This window comes from Centruroides vittatus, unplaced genomic scaffold, assembly GCF_030686945.1.
Source record: "Centruroides vittatus isolate TY-2023 unplaced genomic scaffold, ASM3068694v2 contig_1381, whole genome shotgun sequence".
In the NCBI taxonomy this organism is placed as follows: Eukaryota; Metazoa; Arthropoda; class Arachnida; order Scorpiones; family Buthidae; genus Centruroides; species Centruroides vittatus.
This window is the reverse complement of record NW_027120867.1, coordinates 651,903-669,621: the sequence shown is the minus strand read 5'-3', so window position 1 is coordinate 669,621 and position 17,719 is coordinate 651,903. Positions and strand designations below refer to the sequence as shown.

General features: G+C 32.5%; 1 protein-coding gene across 1 annotated transcript in view; it reads right to left on the bottom strand.

The window, feature by feature from the left end:
- Nucleotides 1-9,562: 9,562 nt before the first annotated feature.
- LOC136990920 (protein ROP-like) overlaps nucleotides 9,563-17,719 on the bottom strand; it is a 47,188-nt gene continuing 39,031 nt past the window's right edge. Inside the window, exons 14-15 of the mRNA XM_067289391.1 lie at nucleotides 14,713-14,867; nucleotides 9,563-11,964 (exon numbers count right to left, since the gene is read on the bottom strand). Coding sequence (XP_067145492.1) covers nucleotides 11,903-11,964; nucleotides 14,713-14,867 — 217 coding nt within the window. The 3' untranslated portion in view covers nucleotides 9,563-11,902. The remainder of the gene's footprint in view (nucleotides 11,965-14,712; nucleotides 14,868-17,719) is intronic.

Below are 17,719 nucleotides of genomic sequence, written 5' to 3'. Positions count from 1 at the left end.
AAAAAATAAGCGCCGTAGGAAAATCTTGCGCACTTGCGCTGCCCGGCGGAAGTAACAGTCCGCAAAAGAAAAAAAATGGAGGGGGGAGTCCCCACACTCACTAGTAAAGAAATACTCGATAAACCGTCTTAACATCCCAGAAAATTATGATAAATACTTTGTAAACGGTTTATAAGCTTTGTCGGAAACTTAAAGCTGCCAGAAAAGAAAATTAATGTTAGCAACTAAGTATGTAAATAAGGGGAGTAACTCAGCTCAAGTGTGACGTCACCTCACAGTATAAAACCCGTACGTTAACCGAAGAGAGAGAGGTGAATTCCAAATCGAGGCGACTTTGAGAGCGAGGTGAATTCGAAAGCGAAGTATTTTCTGATAGAAGTCCAGATTGATAATCGGATGATCCAAGGTGTTAAAGAGGAGTTCGATTGACGATTTGACGATATCGAAAGGATTGAGGAAATAGTTTCTTCGTATAGTGAGGTGACGGATAGACGTTTAATTAGTAAGAGATTTTGTTCATAGTTTCTAAGTATTTGATTTGTCGAATATTCAAAGGGGGATTACTATTAAGTTAAGCTAAGTAGCTAAGTTTATTGTCGGGTTGACTCGTTGATTTTCGTTAATAAATTTTGTTTGGCTTATTGACATTTGTACGTAGTACATTCTAGTTACTAATTAAATATATTTGAACGTTTGATCTGACTTGATATTTATCGTTATTATTACTAAATTTTCGGTGCACGCTTAAAAGCCCAGGCCTGGCAAACTAATCTCGAATCCGCGTAAAGTACCCGTTAGGTTAACGGAAGTTTTACCGACCGCAATTAGTGTCGGTTTCCTAAGATACTAAAAATAGTACTTTACATTAGTCTACTGTCTACACAAGTGTTCCGCAACCTTTTTTTCTACTCGCGGCACACCTATGACTCAACACGGCACACCAAAATGTTATTCCCCTCAAAAACGTAAGATACGATATAGGATTAATACTATTAATAGAATTTCGTAATGCCATAAACCTATATTATTATTATTATGTTGGGTTTTGTGAGTTATACTCGGTTGGCACCGATGGTTGTATACTATGCCGGACCAGAGTCAAGGCATAGTAACTTCAAAACAAGACAAAAATTAAATAAGTGTGTCAGAGTGTAGTCTGTATTCAGGAATTTTTTAACAATATGACACATCACACCACAGAAGGCCACGATATTGAATACGTATGTGTTTCTATTCAATTGTAATGTTCCCAGGCTTTTGTGTAGTGTGTGTGATATGACACCTGTACAAGATAGAACAACAGGTATAATACAATAAGCACCCTTATCCATCCTCCATAGATGCCTTATTTCCTGGGCGAGTTCCGTGTACCTGCTGATTTTTTTTCAATGCATTTGTACTGTACAGTACTGTACATTGTGAGTGTTCGGATCAGATATGTCTATATGTGATTTTATTGTGTTTGTCAATGAGTGTGATGTCTGGTCTGTTGTGGTAAATTGTTTTATCTGTGATTACGGCTCTGTCGTAGTACATTTTGTGCGTGTTGTTTTCCAATACTGTCTGTGGAATGTATTTGTAGTATGGTTCGTGGATGTCTACTAATTTGTGTTTCTTTGCAAGCTCTTGGTGTATTATATTTATTTACATAGACACAATCAAGTATCAATCTGTCTGTGCCAGGAGCTTGCAACCAGAAGTGATGTGTTTAGTTTCTGGCAAGATTGACATTTTTTGCATGTCATTTGCGAGTGTTGTATCTTTGTGTGTTTTCTGTAGTTTTTAGTATTTCTGACCTGATTCTGTGTGGCAATCATGAATCCTTCCGTCTCCCCAGAGGCATCCCCGAGCTAACCAGCTGTTTGACGCAGTTTTGTGAACATGGGCCAGGTCGTAGGGATGCCTGCCATGGAGTGCCTTTCGAGCCCACGATTGCTTAACTGTGCTTATGCTTTTTATATGTTGTGTTGTGTCCATATTGATGCGAGTGTAAGTTTAATGATGTGTTATTTGAGTCTGCTAGAGTCTTGACTTTACTCTTTTCTTCTTCCTTCCTTTTCACCATAGGGCAAAGTTTGTTGCAATTTTACAAACAGCCCTTCTTTAAATCTAAGTCAAAGTCTGCTACAGTTAATGCTTTATGTAACTAATGTTTCTTGTTTTTTGTAGAAAAACTCTTATATTTGTTTGTAGTGGAGGTTAACTATGTTGATCAGGCCACGTCCGCCATCTTTACATGGAAGGGTTAATCTTTCTATTGCGGATTTAGGATGATTATGTTTATGCTTAGTAAGTGTTGTTCTTGTTTTCATTTGGAGTTGCTCGAGGTCTGCGTGAGTCCAATGTATAACTCCAAAAGAATAAGTGAGTACTGGGATGACATGTGTTTGTGTTTATTGCTTTATCATCTTATTTCATCGGTGCTGCGGCAAAGAATGGAATACAAGCATAAAGCCCTGGTCACACTATGCGATTTCCAGCCGCGCAGGCGACTGCAACCGCGACGGCTGTTCCCGTTAACTAGCAATCCCCCCTCGAAAATCGGCGCAACTGCAACCGCAACTATAAACAAAAAGTTTGTTCTACTGGCGACGGTTGCAAATGCGCATCCAATCAGAAAACGTCTTTGTGCTACGTCATACTTTGTGTTGTATATTTGTCAACATATTTTGATTATAACATTTGTATTAACTCAGTTTCAGTACATTTAAATGCTGTATTTGATTTATAAATTCAGATTTGATTTATAAGTTATTTTTAGATTTATTTTAAAAAGTTTGATTACTTTTAATAATATACAATTGAATAAAATAAATATTTTATAATCGATATATTTTTTATATAATGAATTAAATCATTCAAGCTTTCCTCTACACAACATTTACCCTCAAATATTCACTTTTATAGGAATTTTTTTAACTCTTTCCGCCCTGTGGGCACTAAGAGAGCTTCCTTTTTGCAAGCCATTATGGGTTCGGCCAGGCCCACAATGGGTCAGGCCCCGTCCCCCACCGGGTGGTGAGGGACGGGGCCCGACACATCCGGACGGACCACCCCCCGAAAAATTCCTGGGGATTTTTCACCCGATACAAGCTGCTGTAATTTTATTGGTTTATTATAGGGTCACGTGTTTCCGAGTTGCAACGTCAACGAACAATGTGTGACCACGAGAAGACGCGCGCGACTCGTGCTGTCGCTTGCGCGGCTGGAGATCGCATAGCGTGACCAGGGCTTTAGAATCACAGCAACTGTGATAAAAATCTACTAAAGGTATACCTTGCCTTTTACTTGTGTAGTTACGACTTATGTCGTAACTACACAAGTAAAAGGCAAGGTATACCTGTACTGGCGTTTTCCACCGTAGTTACGACTTACGTCGTAACTACGGTGGAAAACGCCAATAATGAGCACTTAAAGACCACTAAATAAGACAACACAGAAACACAGATGTTTTCGTTCTCTAGGATTTATGATGATTATATTAACATTTACTGTAAATGTACATATTTTAATATGATTTTATGCGCTTTTAACGCTTTTCTAGTGATATTACGACTTCAATATTTGTGGCGGACAAATGTAAAGTCGAATAAAATGACTTAAACTTGATTTTTATTTTCCATATACTTTGACAAACGACGTATAGTCGTAACTCGAGGTATACCTGTACATAAAGCTGAAAAAATGACACTTTCTGTGACGGTATGCCAAAAACGGCCACCAGGGGCGCCCCTAGCTATTATTTAAATTAACAATATAAATTATTATATATTGAGTATTTATACTGTAAAAATATAAATTTTTTTTATTTGTAACTTAGTATGCCCCGAAGCCTGTATCGACCTTCTGACTTGTATATAAATAAAACTTGAAATTAATAGAATATGTAAAAGTTCACGTCACACCTTTCACCTTGTGACGAAACACTGGTCTACACAACGTTTTCGAACTTTTTTTTTTAATTTTCTTTTTACGTGCTTACAAACAATTATAAATTAACTAGCAGATAAGCCCGGCGTTGCTCGGGCAAAAAGTAAGGATAGCGAATATTAAGATTATTACATTATAGCCAATCTTACCCGTTTTCACAGAATGCAAGAATCGGGTCTCCCGTTTCCAGACTAATTACAGAGTCTTTAGATGGGTCTAAAAATATGTTCGATTTCCCGCAAAAATGCAAAAAACCGCATCTGCGCCTGTAAATCTTGCACGCCGCTTTTTCTTAACACTTCCATTGTTAAGGAATACACTTTTTTTCATCCCCACGTGGTACCCTACTAAAACGCAGTTAAAAACAAAAAATTGCATCTAAAATAGTACAGTAGAAGCCGTTCTTCAGGATAAGCTTTCCTTCTTTCCCTCTCTCCCGCGGGGGAGGGAGAATTACCGAAAAACCCTTCTTAGTGTACTGTGTACCAATTTCAGTTTTCAAGTCCTAACCGTTTGGGCTTTTTTTTTTTTTTTTTAAACTCATTCCGCCCTGTGGGCACTAAGAGGGCCTCTTTTAGTAGGCCCATTATGGGTTCGGCCAGGCCCACAATGGGGCGACCGGGTGGTGAGGGACGGGGCCCGACATATCCGAACGGACCACCCCCCGAAAAATTCCTGGGGATTATTCGACCCGTTCGGATTCGATCCCGGGTCCCCCAGAGCGGCAGGCTGCCACCTTTACCGCTCGGCCATCCGGCCAACCGTTTGGGCTATGCGCTTATCACAACAGTCGCTCGTTTTCCTTTGCAGAATGGAGAATTTCAGCGAATTGAAGAAATAACACACCTCGGACCATGCCGAGCCCGAAGATGGCGTCTGGTCTTGGCCTGGTGTGATACGGGTGTTTCCGAAAGATACGGAGGAGGAGTCGCCAACACCCGACGTCAAACGGTAACTTCGGACGAACGAGAGGCGCCCCGTCTCTCGTTCGTTATCTGAACCGGCGATATCCCGAAGTTGCGGAATGGACGGTGGAGACACGGTCACGCGAGACCAGACTGGACAGACAAGAGTCCGAAGAAGTGGTGGAAGAATCCGTCGAGCGTAAAAGGCCTTGGTGGAAAAGGTTGTTTTACTGCTGGAAAACAAATCTTTTCTTTCCTGACGATGCCTTCTTACGCGGATTTCGATTTTTCACCGAACGTGACACAGCACCCGGAACTGACCTTTCATCCGGCTACGATTTAATCGACTGGACTTGACTTTCCATCCCAATTTACGGAGTGATACTTCGACACTATTTTTTCACTTCGGTTAAAGCGCATAGAACGACGACGGTGGCCAAAGTGACAACGAAACATTAAGCATTGTTCTCGTATTCAATAAAAGACTGTTACGCTATTGTTTAAACCAGTGTTTCTCAAACTTTTTGGTCCGCGACCCCCTTTTGCACTTAAAAATTTCAAAGGACCCCAAAGAATGAGTATGTGTAGAAAAACATCCCGGAGGGAGAGGTTAATTTAAATTTAGGAGGAGTTAATTTCTTTTGTGTAATTAATCTATTCCATGTTGAAATTTCTCTCTGTTGCGTGTCGCTTTGCGTTGAATTTTTTTCAATGTTAAGGCTAATGAATTTTTTTTAAAATTATTTCTTTATTTTTCACAAACAAAATAAATATATTGAAAAATATTAAAACAAAAAACATTATATTTCGGAAGTTAGTCTAGTCTCAAAACGTTCCGATTCAGCACAACACAGTCCTCAGAAAAACAAGCAAACCTTACCACTCACGATGGGAAAAAAGTCTCATTCAAATACTGCCGCGTCCTTAAGTACCCTCTCATGGTCGCGCCAGTGCTGCCAGCTAAAAACGCATATAAACTAAAGTAATATCGGAGCATCCCAAGACATAGCCAAATATTGCAGCGCCACAGCATTGGCGAAAATTAGAATTTGCCGACTGAAACGCTCTCGGTTGATCGATTTTCGGATAACGACGCTCTACTGTACTGTATTTCTAACTTGACTTGCCTACAGACGCAACGCTGCTAGCGAACACCGTTCCAAATGACAACGCTGTTCTATTATAGTTTAGGGTTTAGGCGGAGAGTGGCACTCGGGGATTCCCTAATAGCGCATAAATTTATGAATATTATATTTAGGCTTGTATTTAAATATTTATATTGTTTTTATTGTTTATATGTGCAATATATTTAAATAAAAATTATTTTATATATTTTTTATTTCTATTATTTCTAAACAAGAATTTATAGTAAATTTATAAAATATTTGAAAAAAAATTGATCTGGCATCAATTTTTCAGCGACCCCCCAAATATTTTTCACGACCCCCTTGGGGGTCGCGACCCACACTTTGAGAATCACTGGTTTAAACGACTATAACTGGCCGAGGCAACTTATACTATTTCGACCGATGTTCTACTTGTAAACCATTTTTCACCACAGAATAATGCACTATTTCCACGTTGAACTTTAAGCAAACACAGGTTAATGTTACTTTAGGTAGCCAAGATGGCGGCTCGTCTCTAATTCCAGCAAGGAAACAGTGGGACGCACGTTCTAACCTAACCTATTCTAATAAATTACCATAATTATTAGCAACCAAATTATTAGGTTAGGTTAGAACGTGCGTCCCACTGTTTCCTTGCTGGAATTAGAGACGAGCCGCCATCGTGGCTACCTAAGGTAACATTTAACCCAAACGAACCTTGCAGTCGATGTTTTCAGACCAGAATATAGTTACTTCAACAGCTAAATTTACATACAATCGTGAAAATTCTAAGTACAAATATTTATATTAATAAGAAATTTAGTAAGTTTTATTAATCTGTTTAAAGATTCGATATTAATCAGAATATTAACATGGCGTATTTTTAAATTAATTTCTAGAGACAATTAATAATAATTAGCAATTATCATGAAAAGAATAAAAATTCGTAATGAAATAAAATATAATTTTAAGTTCTTATTTTCCAGTGATAATAAGCACGAAAAGTAAAATTGCATTAAAATGAGATTCGCCGGCACATTTTAAACACGTTAAAATCGGCGGAAAATGCTTAAAAAATTAAGGTACAAACTGCTTTTTGTAATTCTAAGTAATGCACAGATTCGTGTTAAACTGTAACAAATGTAACTATTAAGCAACAGTTATTTTCGACCGTAGGCCAAGCGGGCCTTTATTAGTGCCCATTGTGAGTTGGTCACAGGCCCGCAACCAGACACCGGACGGCGAGGGTCAAACCGACCACGATCCGAGTTCTTTCAGATAGCTAAGCCGACGTTTTAGCCACTTCGGCCAATACAATGGTTTAGTAATTATTTCGATTGGAAGAGTTTGGTTGATTACATCACCGCATTGAAAACATTTCCATCAAATTGAAAATGCCACAATCAATAAATTTTTTTTTACCATAAATGCAGATATCGCCTGAAAAGTAATTGTTGACCAGTGGCGTGCCGTCATTGGAAGCGGTGGAAGCGCCGCTTCCACCTTCCCTTGTATTTTCTAAAATATAAATTTTCATATTTTAACATACTTTGAATTAATTAAAATTAATATTTTATTATAACCGCATTATATATCTTATCCATTAAAATATTTGATATATTTATTCTGCGTTTATTCCGCTCTCCCATCTTACATTACTTACGGATTTCGATGTTAAACCGGTGATATTACGATTTAGTACGTCCCATCTGTAAGGGGATGTCGAAAAAACGTGTACAATTCTTGTATAATGTTAAAAAGTTAACTGTTACTTTGGCGTCATCATTTACAACCAAATTTCACGAATGAGACGTACAAGATACAATAAAAGCTCTAGAATTTATTTTCCTTAAATTTACGATTTATGTATCCGTTGTCATAAAAATTGTCCTTCCACTGTTTTCCCAAGACTACAGATATTCGGGTACAAAGTAACCGGTTTCGACTTATTTCTACGAAAGAAGTAATTAAGAGATTAGGGAATGGGGGCATAAATAAAACCCTGCCGAAAGAGCCAGTTAGAGCCAGTCTCTAGCCGAGTACAGTGGAAACTGATTTCTTCGTAATATTAGATAATAAAAACAGAAATTTTTCTAGTTCAATGAGAGTGACTAAAAAGTTGTAAATTTTGAAAATTTTCGTGGACACTGGTCCTAAAACGAATTTGTCCGTCGTTCGTTTTCTATCTATCTGTTAGCTGTAAAAATCTAAATATGTTAAACTTATGGTGAGAAACGTTTAAAATTTACGACAACCCTGTCGCGTCTTTGAGATATACTAGTGATGCGAGAAAAGAGGCATTTGACATTGACCGGTATCGGCACCCTCGGGATTTGGCATGGAAACACTGCACACCTACCTGGACCGTCTCTGATTCCATCCATTAGCAATTCGTATCGAGCTATTTGACTAAGTGGATTGTTTTAAAATTTAAAAGCTAAAGAATATTTTGTTATTTTTATGTACGTTTTTTTACAAAGTTACATTTAATTATAATTTTCTTTAAAAGTATATTAATACAATTGAACAATATATTGTATCGGGTATGTATATCCAGCGCACATTTTATTTCCCCGAGTAAGTTTTTATAATTTATTTTTAATTTAAGCTCGTATGTCGTGGCTAGCGATTCGGAATGTAACTGTGATATTAAAAATACATTTAGAGAAGTCTACGGTTTTTACTGGCTTATCGAACAAATGAATACGAATGGACCCTACTAAACCATCACCGACGTGCAATTAACTGATTGCCCCCGGAAGTCGGCTTCTTGCAGAAACACAGCTTCCCTATCACCAAATGTCACGGCACGCCACTGTTGTTGACGCTTGTTAAAATTCATTTCGTAACATTCCTCCACGGAATACCTGTTAAAAGAAAAATGTCATTTACCTAAAAAGAAAATCCCAATCTAAGAAAAGAATTTAATGATTAAAACACTTACCGTTTGTCATATTTTAATTGATAAAATACAATTATGAAAGCTGAAATGACACACTACAGACATAAGTCACATTGATACACTGTATGATAAAGAGACTGGCTGTAATTATAGAAACCTGTCACAAAATGGCAAGAATCTATCAAAATATAGGTATAAATCTCTGTGCTCGCAATTGGTGGTTGTGTTTTGTGTTACAACTTTATTTGATGAAAAATTGAAATTAAAAATTTATCCCGAATTCGTTTTCTTTATAAATTTAAAGTAGTCGATGGCGGCATTTAAACAAAATACACCGACCTGTAAAGCGTGGCAAAAAAAGGTATTTTAAAACGGAGCACGTTATTCCGGTTTTATCTTCCGAAGCATCCGGTAGAATATCTTTTTATGCTGACAAAATTAAACGTCTCGTCGGTAAATATTTATCTTTTTGGTTATGCGACGAAGAGAAATAAAATGCCGACATTTATCTTTCCACGTAACAATAAGATAGTGTTATAATAACACTATCAGTTTTTTCTTGTATTAAAAATTTCTATAAACGCAGGTGGCATCTTTGCAAAATTCAACTTTTTTCAAATAAAATCAAATATTGGAGAGAGACATTTGCATTTGAAATGAAATGGTTCATTTCAATAGATGTACCATACTTCAACAACAACAACAACCATCAACAATAATACTGATAAGTGTTTTATTGAAATGCATTCAATTATTTTCAATGTTTATATGGAATTTGTTACATTCATTATTCACACCTTTTATAGAATATCAGTGAAAACTTTACAAAATTTCAAAATATTTTTAAAAAACTGGAACAACAAAATGACATTTTAAGTGAATTATTGAACAATGTTTTCAATCATCATCATCATTATTATTATTATTTAACAAAATAAAGATAGAATATTCTTAATATTAAATAAATTTGTGACTGGCAGACTGATTGGAATATAACACATTTTTAGTAGTTTCTACTTAAAAACAATGCTTCTTTATTGTTTTCCATCTTCAACAAAATTAGATTTGTTAAAGTCCACAGATATACACAGAAACTTGAAAAAGAATTATTTAAACTGTCGAATTTAAAAAATTTCTTTTCCGTTGTTATTTTAAGTGTGAGAAGATATTGTAAGAAATGAATAAAGACGAGAGGAGGGGAGAGAAATTAACCGAATAATGTACCGAAAATAAAGCTTCCGGAAAAATGTGTCGTAAATTTATCTGTTAAAAGAAATTTAACAAATAAAAATGGAAAGTAAGGTTAATTTGATTTAGCGACAAATGTTTATATTTTTATGGTTTCGTTCGTAGTTTACGCTTCGTTAATATTCTTACGAGTTTTAATGATATAATTTTATTTTTATTCTAAATATTTTGGAATTAAGAATATCATATTGTTTTGAAAACTGAATTCTATGCTAATTTGCTAAAGACTAGTTTAAGTTGACAATTTCTTTTATTTAGAGACGTTTCTCACTTCTAAAATTTACTTATTGAAGATGGAATTGAGAATTTTTATGTTAAGAAATTACATTTCTCGACAGGTAACACTCATTGTAATTATATACATTTAAATTGTTACTTTTAAAGTTGACGAAAAAATCAGACATGCTTTGATTTATATAGTCATCAATAAAGGGCTTACAGAGAAAGAATGAACTAATAACTGTAATCGATCGGTCGCACTGTTATGCATTAAAGAATAAAAAAAATTATCATTATTATGTAAACAAATTTATAATTTACATTTTTAAAATGCTTACAATTAAAAAATAATAATAAATTAGCATTTCTTGTTAATTCTGACTTCATTCAGAGATGAAAAGTTTGAATGCAAATGATATAACATCTCAATAGGATTTATTGCATGCGACATCTTTTTTTGGTTTTTTCGTAACTATACACATCTATACACTACATTGTACATGTACACAAACTATATATACATAGTAAAATTCTCTATTCAATGTTACTTCATTATTTCCAATTATATTCTTTCTAACTTGAGTAAGAAGAAAAGCATCAAGTTTTATTTCAGAAAGATTTGAATAAAAATTATAATTAACTTTACGGCACAATTAATGTGTATAAAAGTAATATGTAGTTAAACAATTACAGAAATGGTTTAATACTCTAAGCGTGTAAATCTAAAACTTTTTACCGTTTCCTGTTTTCCGTGATCTAAAACGCAACGTGCTCGACGGTTTGACTGCTAAACGACGTAGGTCTTTTTTGATTTCGTTAATAAATTATTTTGATTATCTATAAATAAACTATAATCACAAATGATTTAAGTGGTGCAGATATACATATATATTATATATAGATAATATGATTATTATAACTTTTAACTTTAGAATAATGCAAAATTTACATATACACCTAAATAGCTAAAAGAGCTGTTGCAAAATACAACCGTGATTTAGGCACATAGACAATAATACAGATCATAACAATTTATAAGTTATGTTAATTTATGGAAACAGTTACACATTCTATTTTTTTTTCTGGTTTTTTTTCATTCTTTCCTTATTTGTTTCTTTCTTTTTTATTATGAATTCACATTATTAAGTTAAGTATGACTGAAATGTCACTTGCTTTTACTAGGCTAAGCATTGAAACATGGTTATTTGTGTGCAAGTGCATAGGTTGATATGATCTAAATTTAATGTAAGGCTTTTTAATATACATCTATATATCTAAAAATTAAACTGATACAAATAAGAAGTGGCTTATAAAAGTATCATCAAATCTTTCTAATTTTAAACATTAATGTTTGGAATATCTATAATTATTCTTGGATTTTTTTTTATTCCCATGATTTTAATTCTTAGAAAGTAAAACTTTTCTGATAAAGTATTTTACGTTTAACGACGACGACGACAACAACATCAACAAAACTCAGAACAATTTCATATCTGAAGCGGCTTGGATTAAACTAAGTGAACACTGGAATTGGTCTGGCATTAGTTCTGTTAATGCACCATTCTGCTTGTATTCGTGGGTTTGATAAACTATCAAACTTTCAGGGTCTCGAGTCTCTTTAAGAACTTTCCCGGTGTCAGAATGTGATCGGTACCTTTAATATAACCAAAATTTTATTGTTTTATTAAAAATATACAAATCTTATTAATTCATAAACTTTATAAGATTAAAGATATGAAACTAGAAATATAAATAAGAATATAATTAGATTTATAAGTTATATATGTGATATATTCTACGAGTTGCAGTCAAAAATTTCAGACTAATCCAATAAAAAATGTCTGACATACATTTTAATTTATCGACAGTTGTTGCCTTCAAAATAAGTTCCTTCTGCAACTATACAAAGATTCCAATGCTTTTCCCAGTTTTCAAAACATTCCTGGAACTCTCTTTTTCTGACATTGTTAATCATTCACTGTGATTTGAATGTCATCAATGTTCTCAAACCACTGTCCTTTCAGTACTTTTTCAGCCATGGAAATAGAAAAAGTCACACAATGTCAAGTCTAATGAATAAGGAGGATGGGGAACCACAACCATTTTACTTTTGACAGGAAACTGTTGAATAGAGATAGCTACGTGAGCAGGGATGTTGTCACGATGCAACCACCACTTCTGAGCTAGCCAAAAATCTGGTCTTTTTTGTTTGATATTTTCACGCAGACACCTCAAAACATCCATATTAAACTTTTGATTCACAGTTTCGACTTGTGGAACAAATTCTTGATAAATAATTCCCACCCTATCCAAAAAAAAAAAAACAATGAGCATGCTCTTGAGATTGTACCTCACTTGGCATGCTTTCTTTGGTCTGGGTGAGCCATGATTTTTCTATCAAGTTGGATTTATGGCTATTACCCTGAGACCAAACAACAACCATGTTTCATCTCCTGTAATCACTTTTTTCTGTTGCAGTTTTGCCAAGTTTGAAACGATTTTACAAAGAAAAGAAAATTGACAATGAAAATTGAAATTGAAACATGGATCTAATCTAAATAGAAAGAAAAACTATATATGATAATGGCATAAAATTTGGCAGGAAGCTAAACAACATTATCTATTACAAATCCTAGTTCATGCAAATTCAGTACGTGGCCGACTGTAGTACCACATCACCAGTCCTCTAACTTTTTGACTGCACCTCGTATTATCATTATTAATTAGACTAAAATAATTAAAAAATGCTAAATCTCAATAACAATCAATATTAATTCATTCTAAATATTATCAATACTTTATATTAATAACACATTTTTTAATCAATAATAATTTTTTACTAATAAGAAAATGAAGTATAGAAAAAAAAAATAATATAAAATTTATTAGAAGTGTCAAACACAAATTCGTGTTAATAACAACCACATGGCTTTTTTCCACCTTTATTTAGACTAAATAAAGGTGGAAAAAAGCCATGTGGTTGTTATTAACACTTCTAAGAATAATACAACAGGGTTTCACAAAAACAACAATAAAATTTATTGTTAATTCACTATTACCTAATTGCCTGAATTAACTGATTAAAATATATTTTAATCAGTTCAGAAAAAGCAGGTAAATTATTATTATTTAAGTCTAGATTAATAGAAAATACTAAATAATAGTCTATTATTTATTTTTCAATTATTTTAATCATTATTATTAATATAGTATTTGAATTTAAACAAATAATTTAAAAATTAGTTTATTTTTATAATAGTACTTAATTTAATAATAATCTTTTTTTTTAATCTTTAAAAGGATTAATATTTATATAATTACAAAAATAATTTCTTCACTATTTCACAATATTGATAAATTTCACTTTAAGTTCCTGAAACACCTTTTAACAATCAAACTTTCATTTTTAATTTAAAATGACATCTTATAACATCAGCAATAACAGAAGTCTTGTGTAAAAAGTAAAACATGTTATTTATACATGCTCACAGAAAGTAGAAAAAAAAATTGTAGATAAAGTGTTTGCAGATTATCTATATAGTACAGTAAAAAATTAACTTTTATCAGCAGCATAACCTAATTAAAAATTTCATTTTTTCTCCCCTTGTATACTAAGTTGAGTTTTCATTACAAATTTCATTTAATTTTACCCTACTAGTGTCAATTATTTGAAAAATTCACTTATGTGATTAAATTAATATTAAATCGAAGTAATTGTTACGTTGGTGATTATTTATACATTCATATAATAGCTCCCTCAAAATTTTAAATTATTATACTAAAATAATCAGTCCTAATATGCACAAATCTTTTTGAACTTTTCAAAAACACAATCCATTTGTAAATTACAATTGTACTATATTCACATAATTTAATATTCAAATCATATTTATATTTATATAAAAGTCAAATGTTTGTTTATTATATTTGCTAGTAAAAAACACAAGTGATAAATTCAATAGTTTAAAAACAACTATACCTTTGACCTATTTATGTTAATTAGTCTCATTATATAGAAAATTTAGAGATTAAAATTTTATTTAAAGTTTTCAAAAAAGCAATACAAATTTTGTTAAAAATGATCATTTAATCCACTAAATGTAACTGTTATTAATAAATGAAAACAACTTATATGAATATATATGCTTGTATTTTCTTACATTTCCAATTGTAAATATCACAAAGAAATATTGGTAAGTTTTTAAAACTTATTTAGATTCTTAAATATTTGTGGGTAACTAATTTGTCTATTGAAACTGTTAGAACGTAATTTTTTGATTTAGTTAACAGAAAAATATGAGAGATTCAACCAAGCAAAAGTATTTTTGTGTATTTAATTATTTTTTAAATAAATGTATACAAACACAGTTGTATTATCATGAATAGAAATACAAAAACTTACCAATAATCACTTCCCAATTTTTTAATTCTTTGGTAATTTCATATGCACATCGCATTTCTGAATAACAGCAACCTCCAATGACAAATACAATCATACGAGGAACATTTTTTATATTTGGAGTATTTTTATCTTTGTGCCAGTGGCCGTAACGAACACTAAAAAAGAATTATTGCATAATTATTTCACGCTTATAACATTTTTGTTAATTTATAATAAAAATGGGAGAATTATGAAATAAATAAAGTTAAAATGTAATATTTAACCCTTTCTCAGCCAGGGTACTGATCTATGGTTACCCTAATTGTTTAGCAAAAAGACCAGCGTACCGATTGATCGTTACCCTGTTAACAATCGATTTTTATAAAATTTATCGACAACAGATGTCAGCACTTGACAGCATCGTCTTGTTTATCGTCTGTTTCACATATTTTTGTCCAGGTGGTGTTTTGTTGACTTAAAAAATTTTAATTATCGGTTTATTTTTCTTAATTTTTCATTTTCTGATAATTTTTTATTTCATTTTTAGCATATTCATGCAATATTATTACTATAATAAGTTCATTAATGCTATAATAAGCTTATTCAGCTATAATATGTTAATGCATTATAAATATTCAAGTTATGACCTTCAGTTCTGATATTTTATATATTTTTTTAATTTTTAACTTTTAATTTTTTTTTAAATCTAAAATATCAGCAAATGTTACATCTATTGCTACTGGTAATCATATGTTTATTACAAAAATATATAATCTTGTTTGATATGAAATGAATAAAGTATATTAGTTCATCATATTAGTTGAAAGCAGAATAAAGTTCAGATTTCAAACAAATGTTTGATATAATGTGTGATAATTTCACAACAAATAAACGTACATGCATAAATGTTATATCAAATTGTACAGAACAATATTCTATGTAGTTCTGGCTCAGTGACAATAAGAATGAAGTAACCAAACAATGTTAATTTTGACAAAAAGTAACAAATTTTCAAGTTTGAATGTCAGTTATCATATATTATTTTTTTTTTCTCATAAATTTTTCAAACACTTTATTGAAAAATGTCATATTTAAAACTAACTATATTGATAAATATATGTGATTTTTTTCATATGAATAAAATAATAATTTAATTTTTGGTGAATTTTTAAAATAATATTGCCTGATTCACCTATTTTGACCTTGGCCGTTTTACAAAATAAGGGGGCGTGGCAAACAACAGGCTAAGGGTTAATTATTATTATAAAAAATTATAAATAGTAAAACATTAATGAATTTAAACATCCAATATGTAGCAGTATTTAACAAAATAAAAAAAAAATAAAATGAACAATTATTTATTGTGACATCATTACAACACGGGCTGCAATTTTTAAAGCACAGTAAGACCCCGCTTAACGCTGTTTCGATATTATGCGGTAGTATTGAAATTCCCTGAGATCGCATGCAGTGTCGGGATCAAGGTGTAATATCAAATTTGAAAGCTTATCATCTGCGGCAGACATTCCGACAACTAATTGATAAAACAGATGGAGCAGATAAACAATCCATTAGAGATTTTTGGAAAAACTAGAATATCATGGATGCTGCAGACAACATTAATCTTTCCTGAAATGAGGTGACCGAGAAATGTTTGAAAGGAGTATGGAAGAATGTATGGCCGGAGCTAAGCAAGGATGTTGACACAAGAGAATCCATTGTTGATGTCGACGAAATTGTCAAGCTAGCTAATGAAACAGGGTTGGATAATATAAATGCACAGAATATTGAAGAATTATTGCAAGTTACAACTTGAGAAAGTTTTTTCAACGACGATCGAAAAGAATTAGTAGAACAACAAGTGCATGAAGATGACAAAATTAGCGTTTCTGAAGATGAGGAACAAAAGGAACTTTAAACAGATTTTCTAAAAAAAAAGTTTAGCTACTATAACAGAAATTATGGTTCAGTTTATATAAAATGATTTCAATTTTGATAGAAGTTCAAAGGCAAGACGAAGTGTCATGGATGCGATGTCTTGCTATCGACAACTGCTTGCTGAACGAAACAGGAAAAGGCAAACGATGTTAGATGACTTCTTCACAAAGAAACAAAAGATGTCAAATGAGGAAGAACCTTCATCACAAACGTAACTTCTTTACTCAAACTTTTTTTTTTATTTTCATAAATGTTTTATGAATAAATTTCGATATTAGCAATAAATAAGTCTATAATTAATGTAATAAAAAAGTATTTAACAATAAATGTTACAAAATAAAACAAAAAAAAAACTGACAGATTTTCTTATTCTCTGTTCTGTTTCACGTATCCCTCTTATTTACATGTTAAGATGACCCCATTTAACGCTGTTTCGTTTAGCGCTCTGTCATCTAGAAACGCATCCCCCGCATTAAGCGGGGTCTTACTGTATATGCTCTCTACCTCAAGTTAGTAGTGGCTTACCCCTGTACATCATACTTTTCCTTTAACAATAGAGTATAACAACAGAGCAGGTCATATCTATATAACACCTTTCAGAGGAGACGTTTTGAATTGAAATAACATGACCTCCGGTTTGTGTCAGAAGTTCATATATAGTTAATCAGGGCCTCCTGTCCCTAATCTTTCCATAATTGATCTCGTCTTTCATCTATCTAACTCCGTTCTTGAGATTAAGGAAAAATGGATGGACAGACAACCAACAGTGGGAATTTATAGGTCTACAATTTATTCAAATTGCAGCCCAAATAAATTATCTAAAATGTTTACACATTAATCTAAAAAGTTTAATCAGAACAGAAGTTTTATGATCATTAAAAATGTGGCATTAATATCAGATAGTTCATTTATTTGTAAAGTTTGTATGAAATGAAACAATTAAATTTTTGAAATACAAGGTAAAAAAATTTTTTTTAACTGATTCTATTATAAGATAGAGAAAAAAAGACAATCAAAACTTTATGATTTTAATACCATATTTCTTCAAGTCTAAAATTCATTTTTTAACCATTTATACTTGCTCAAAACA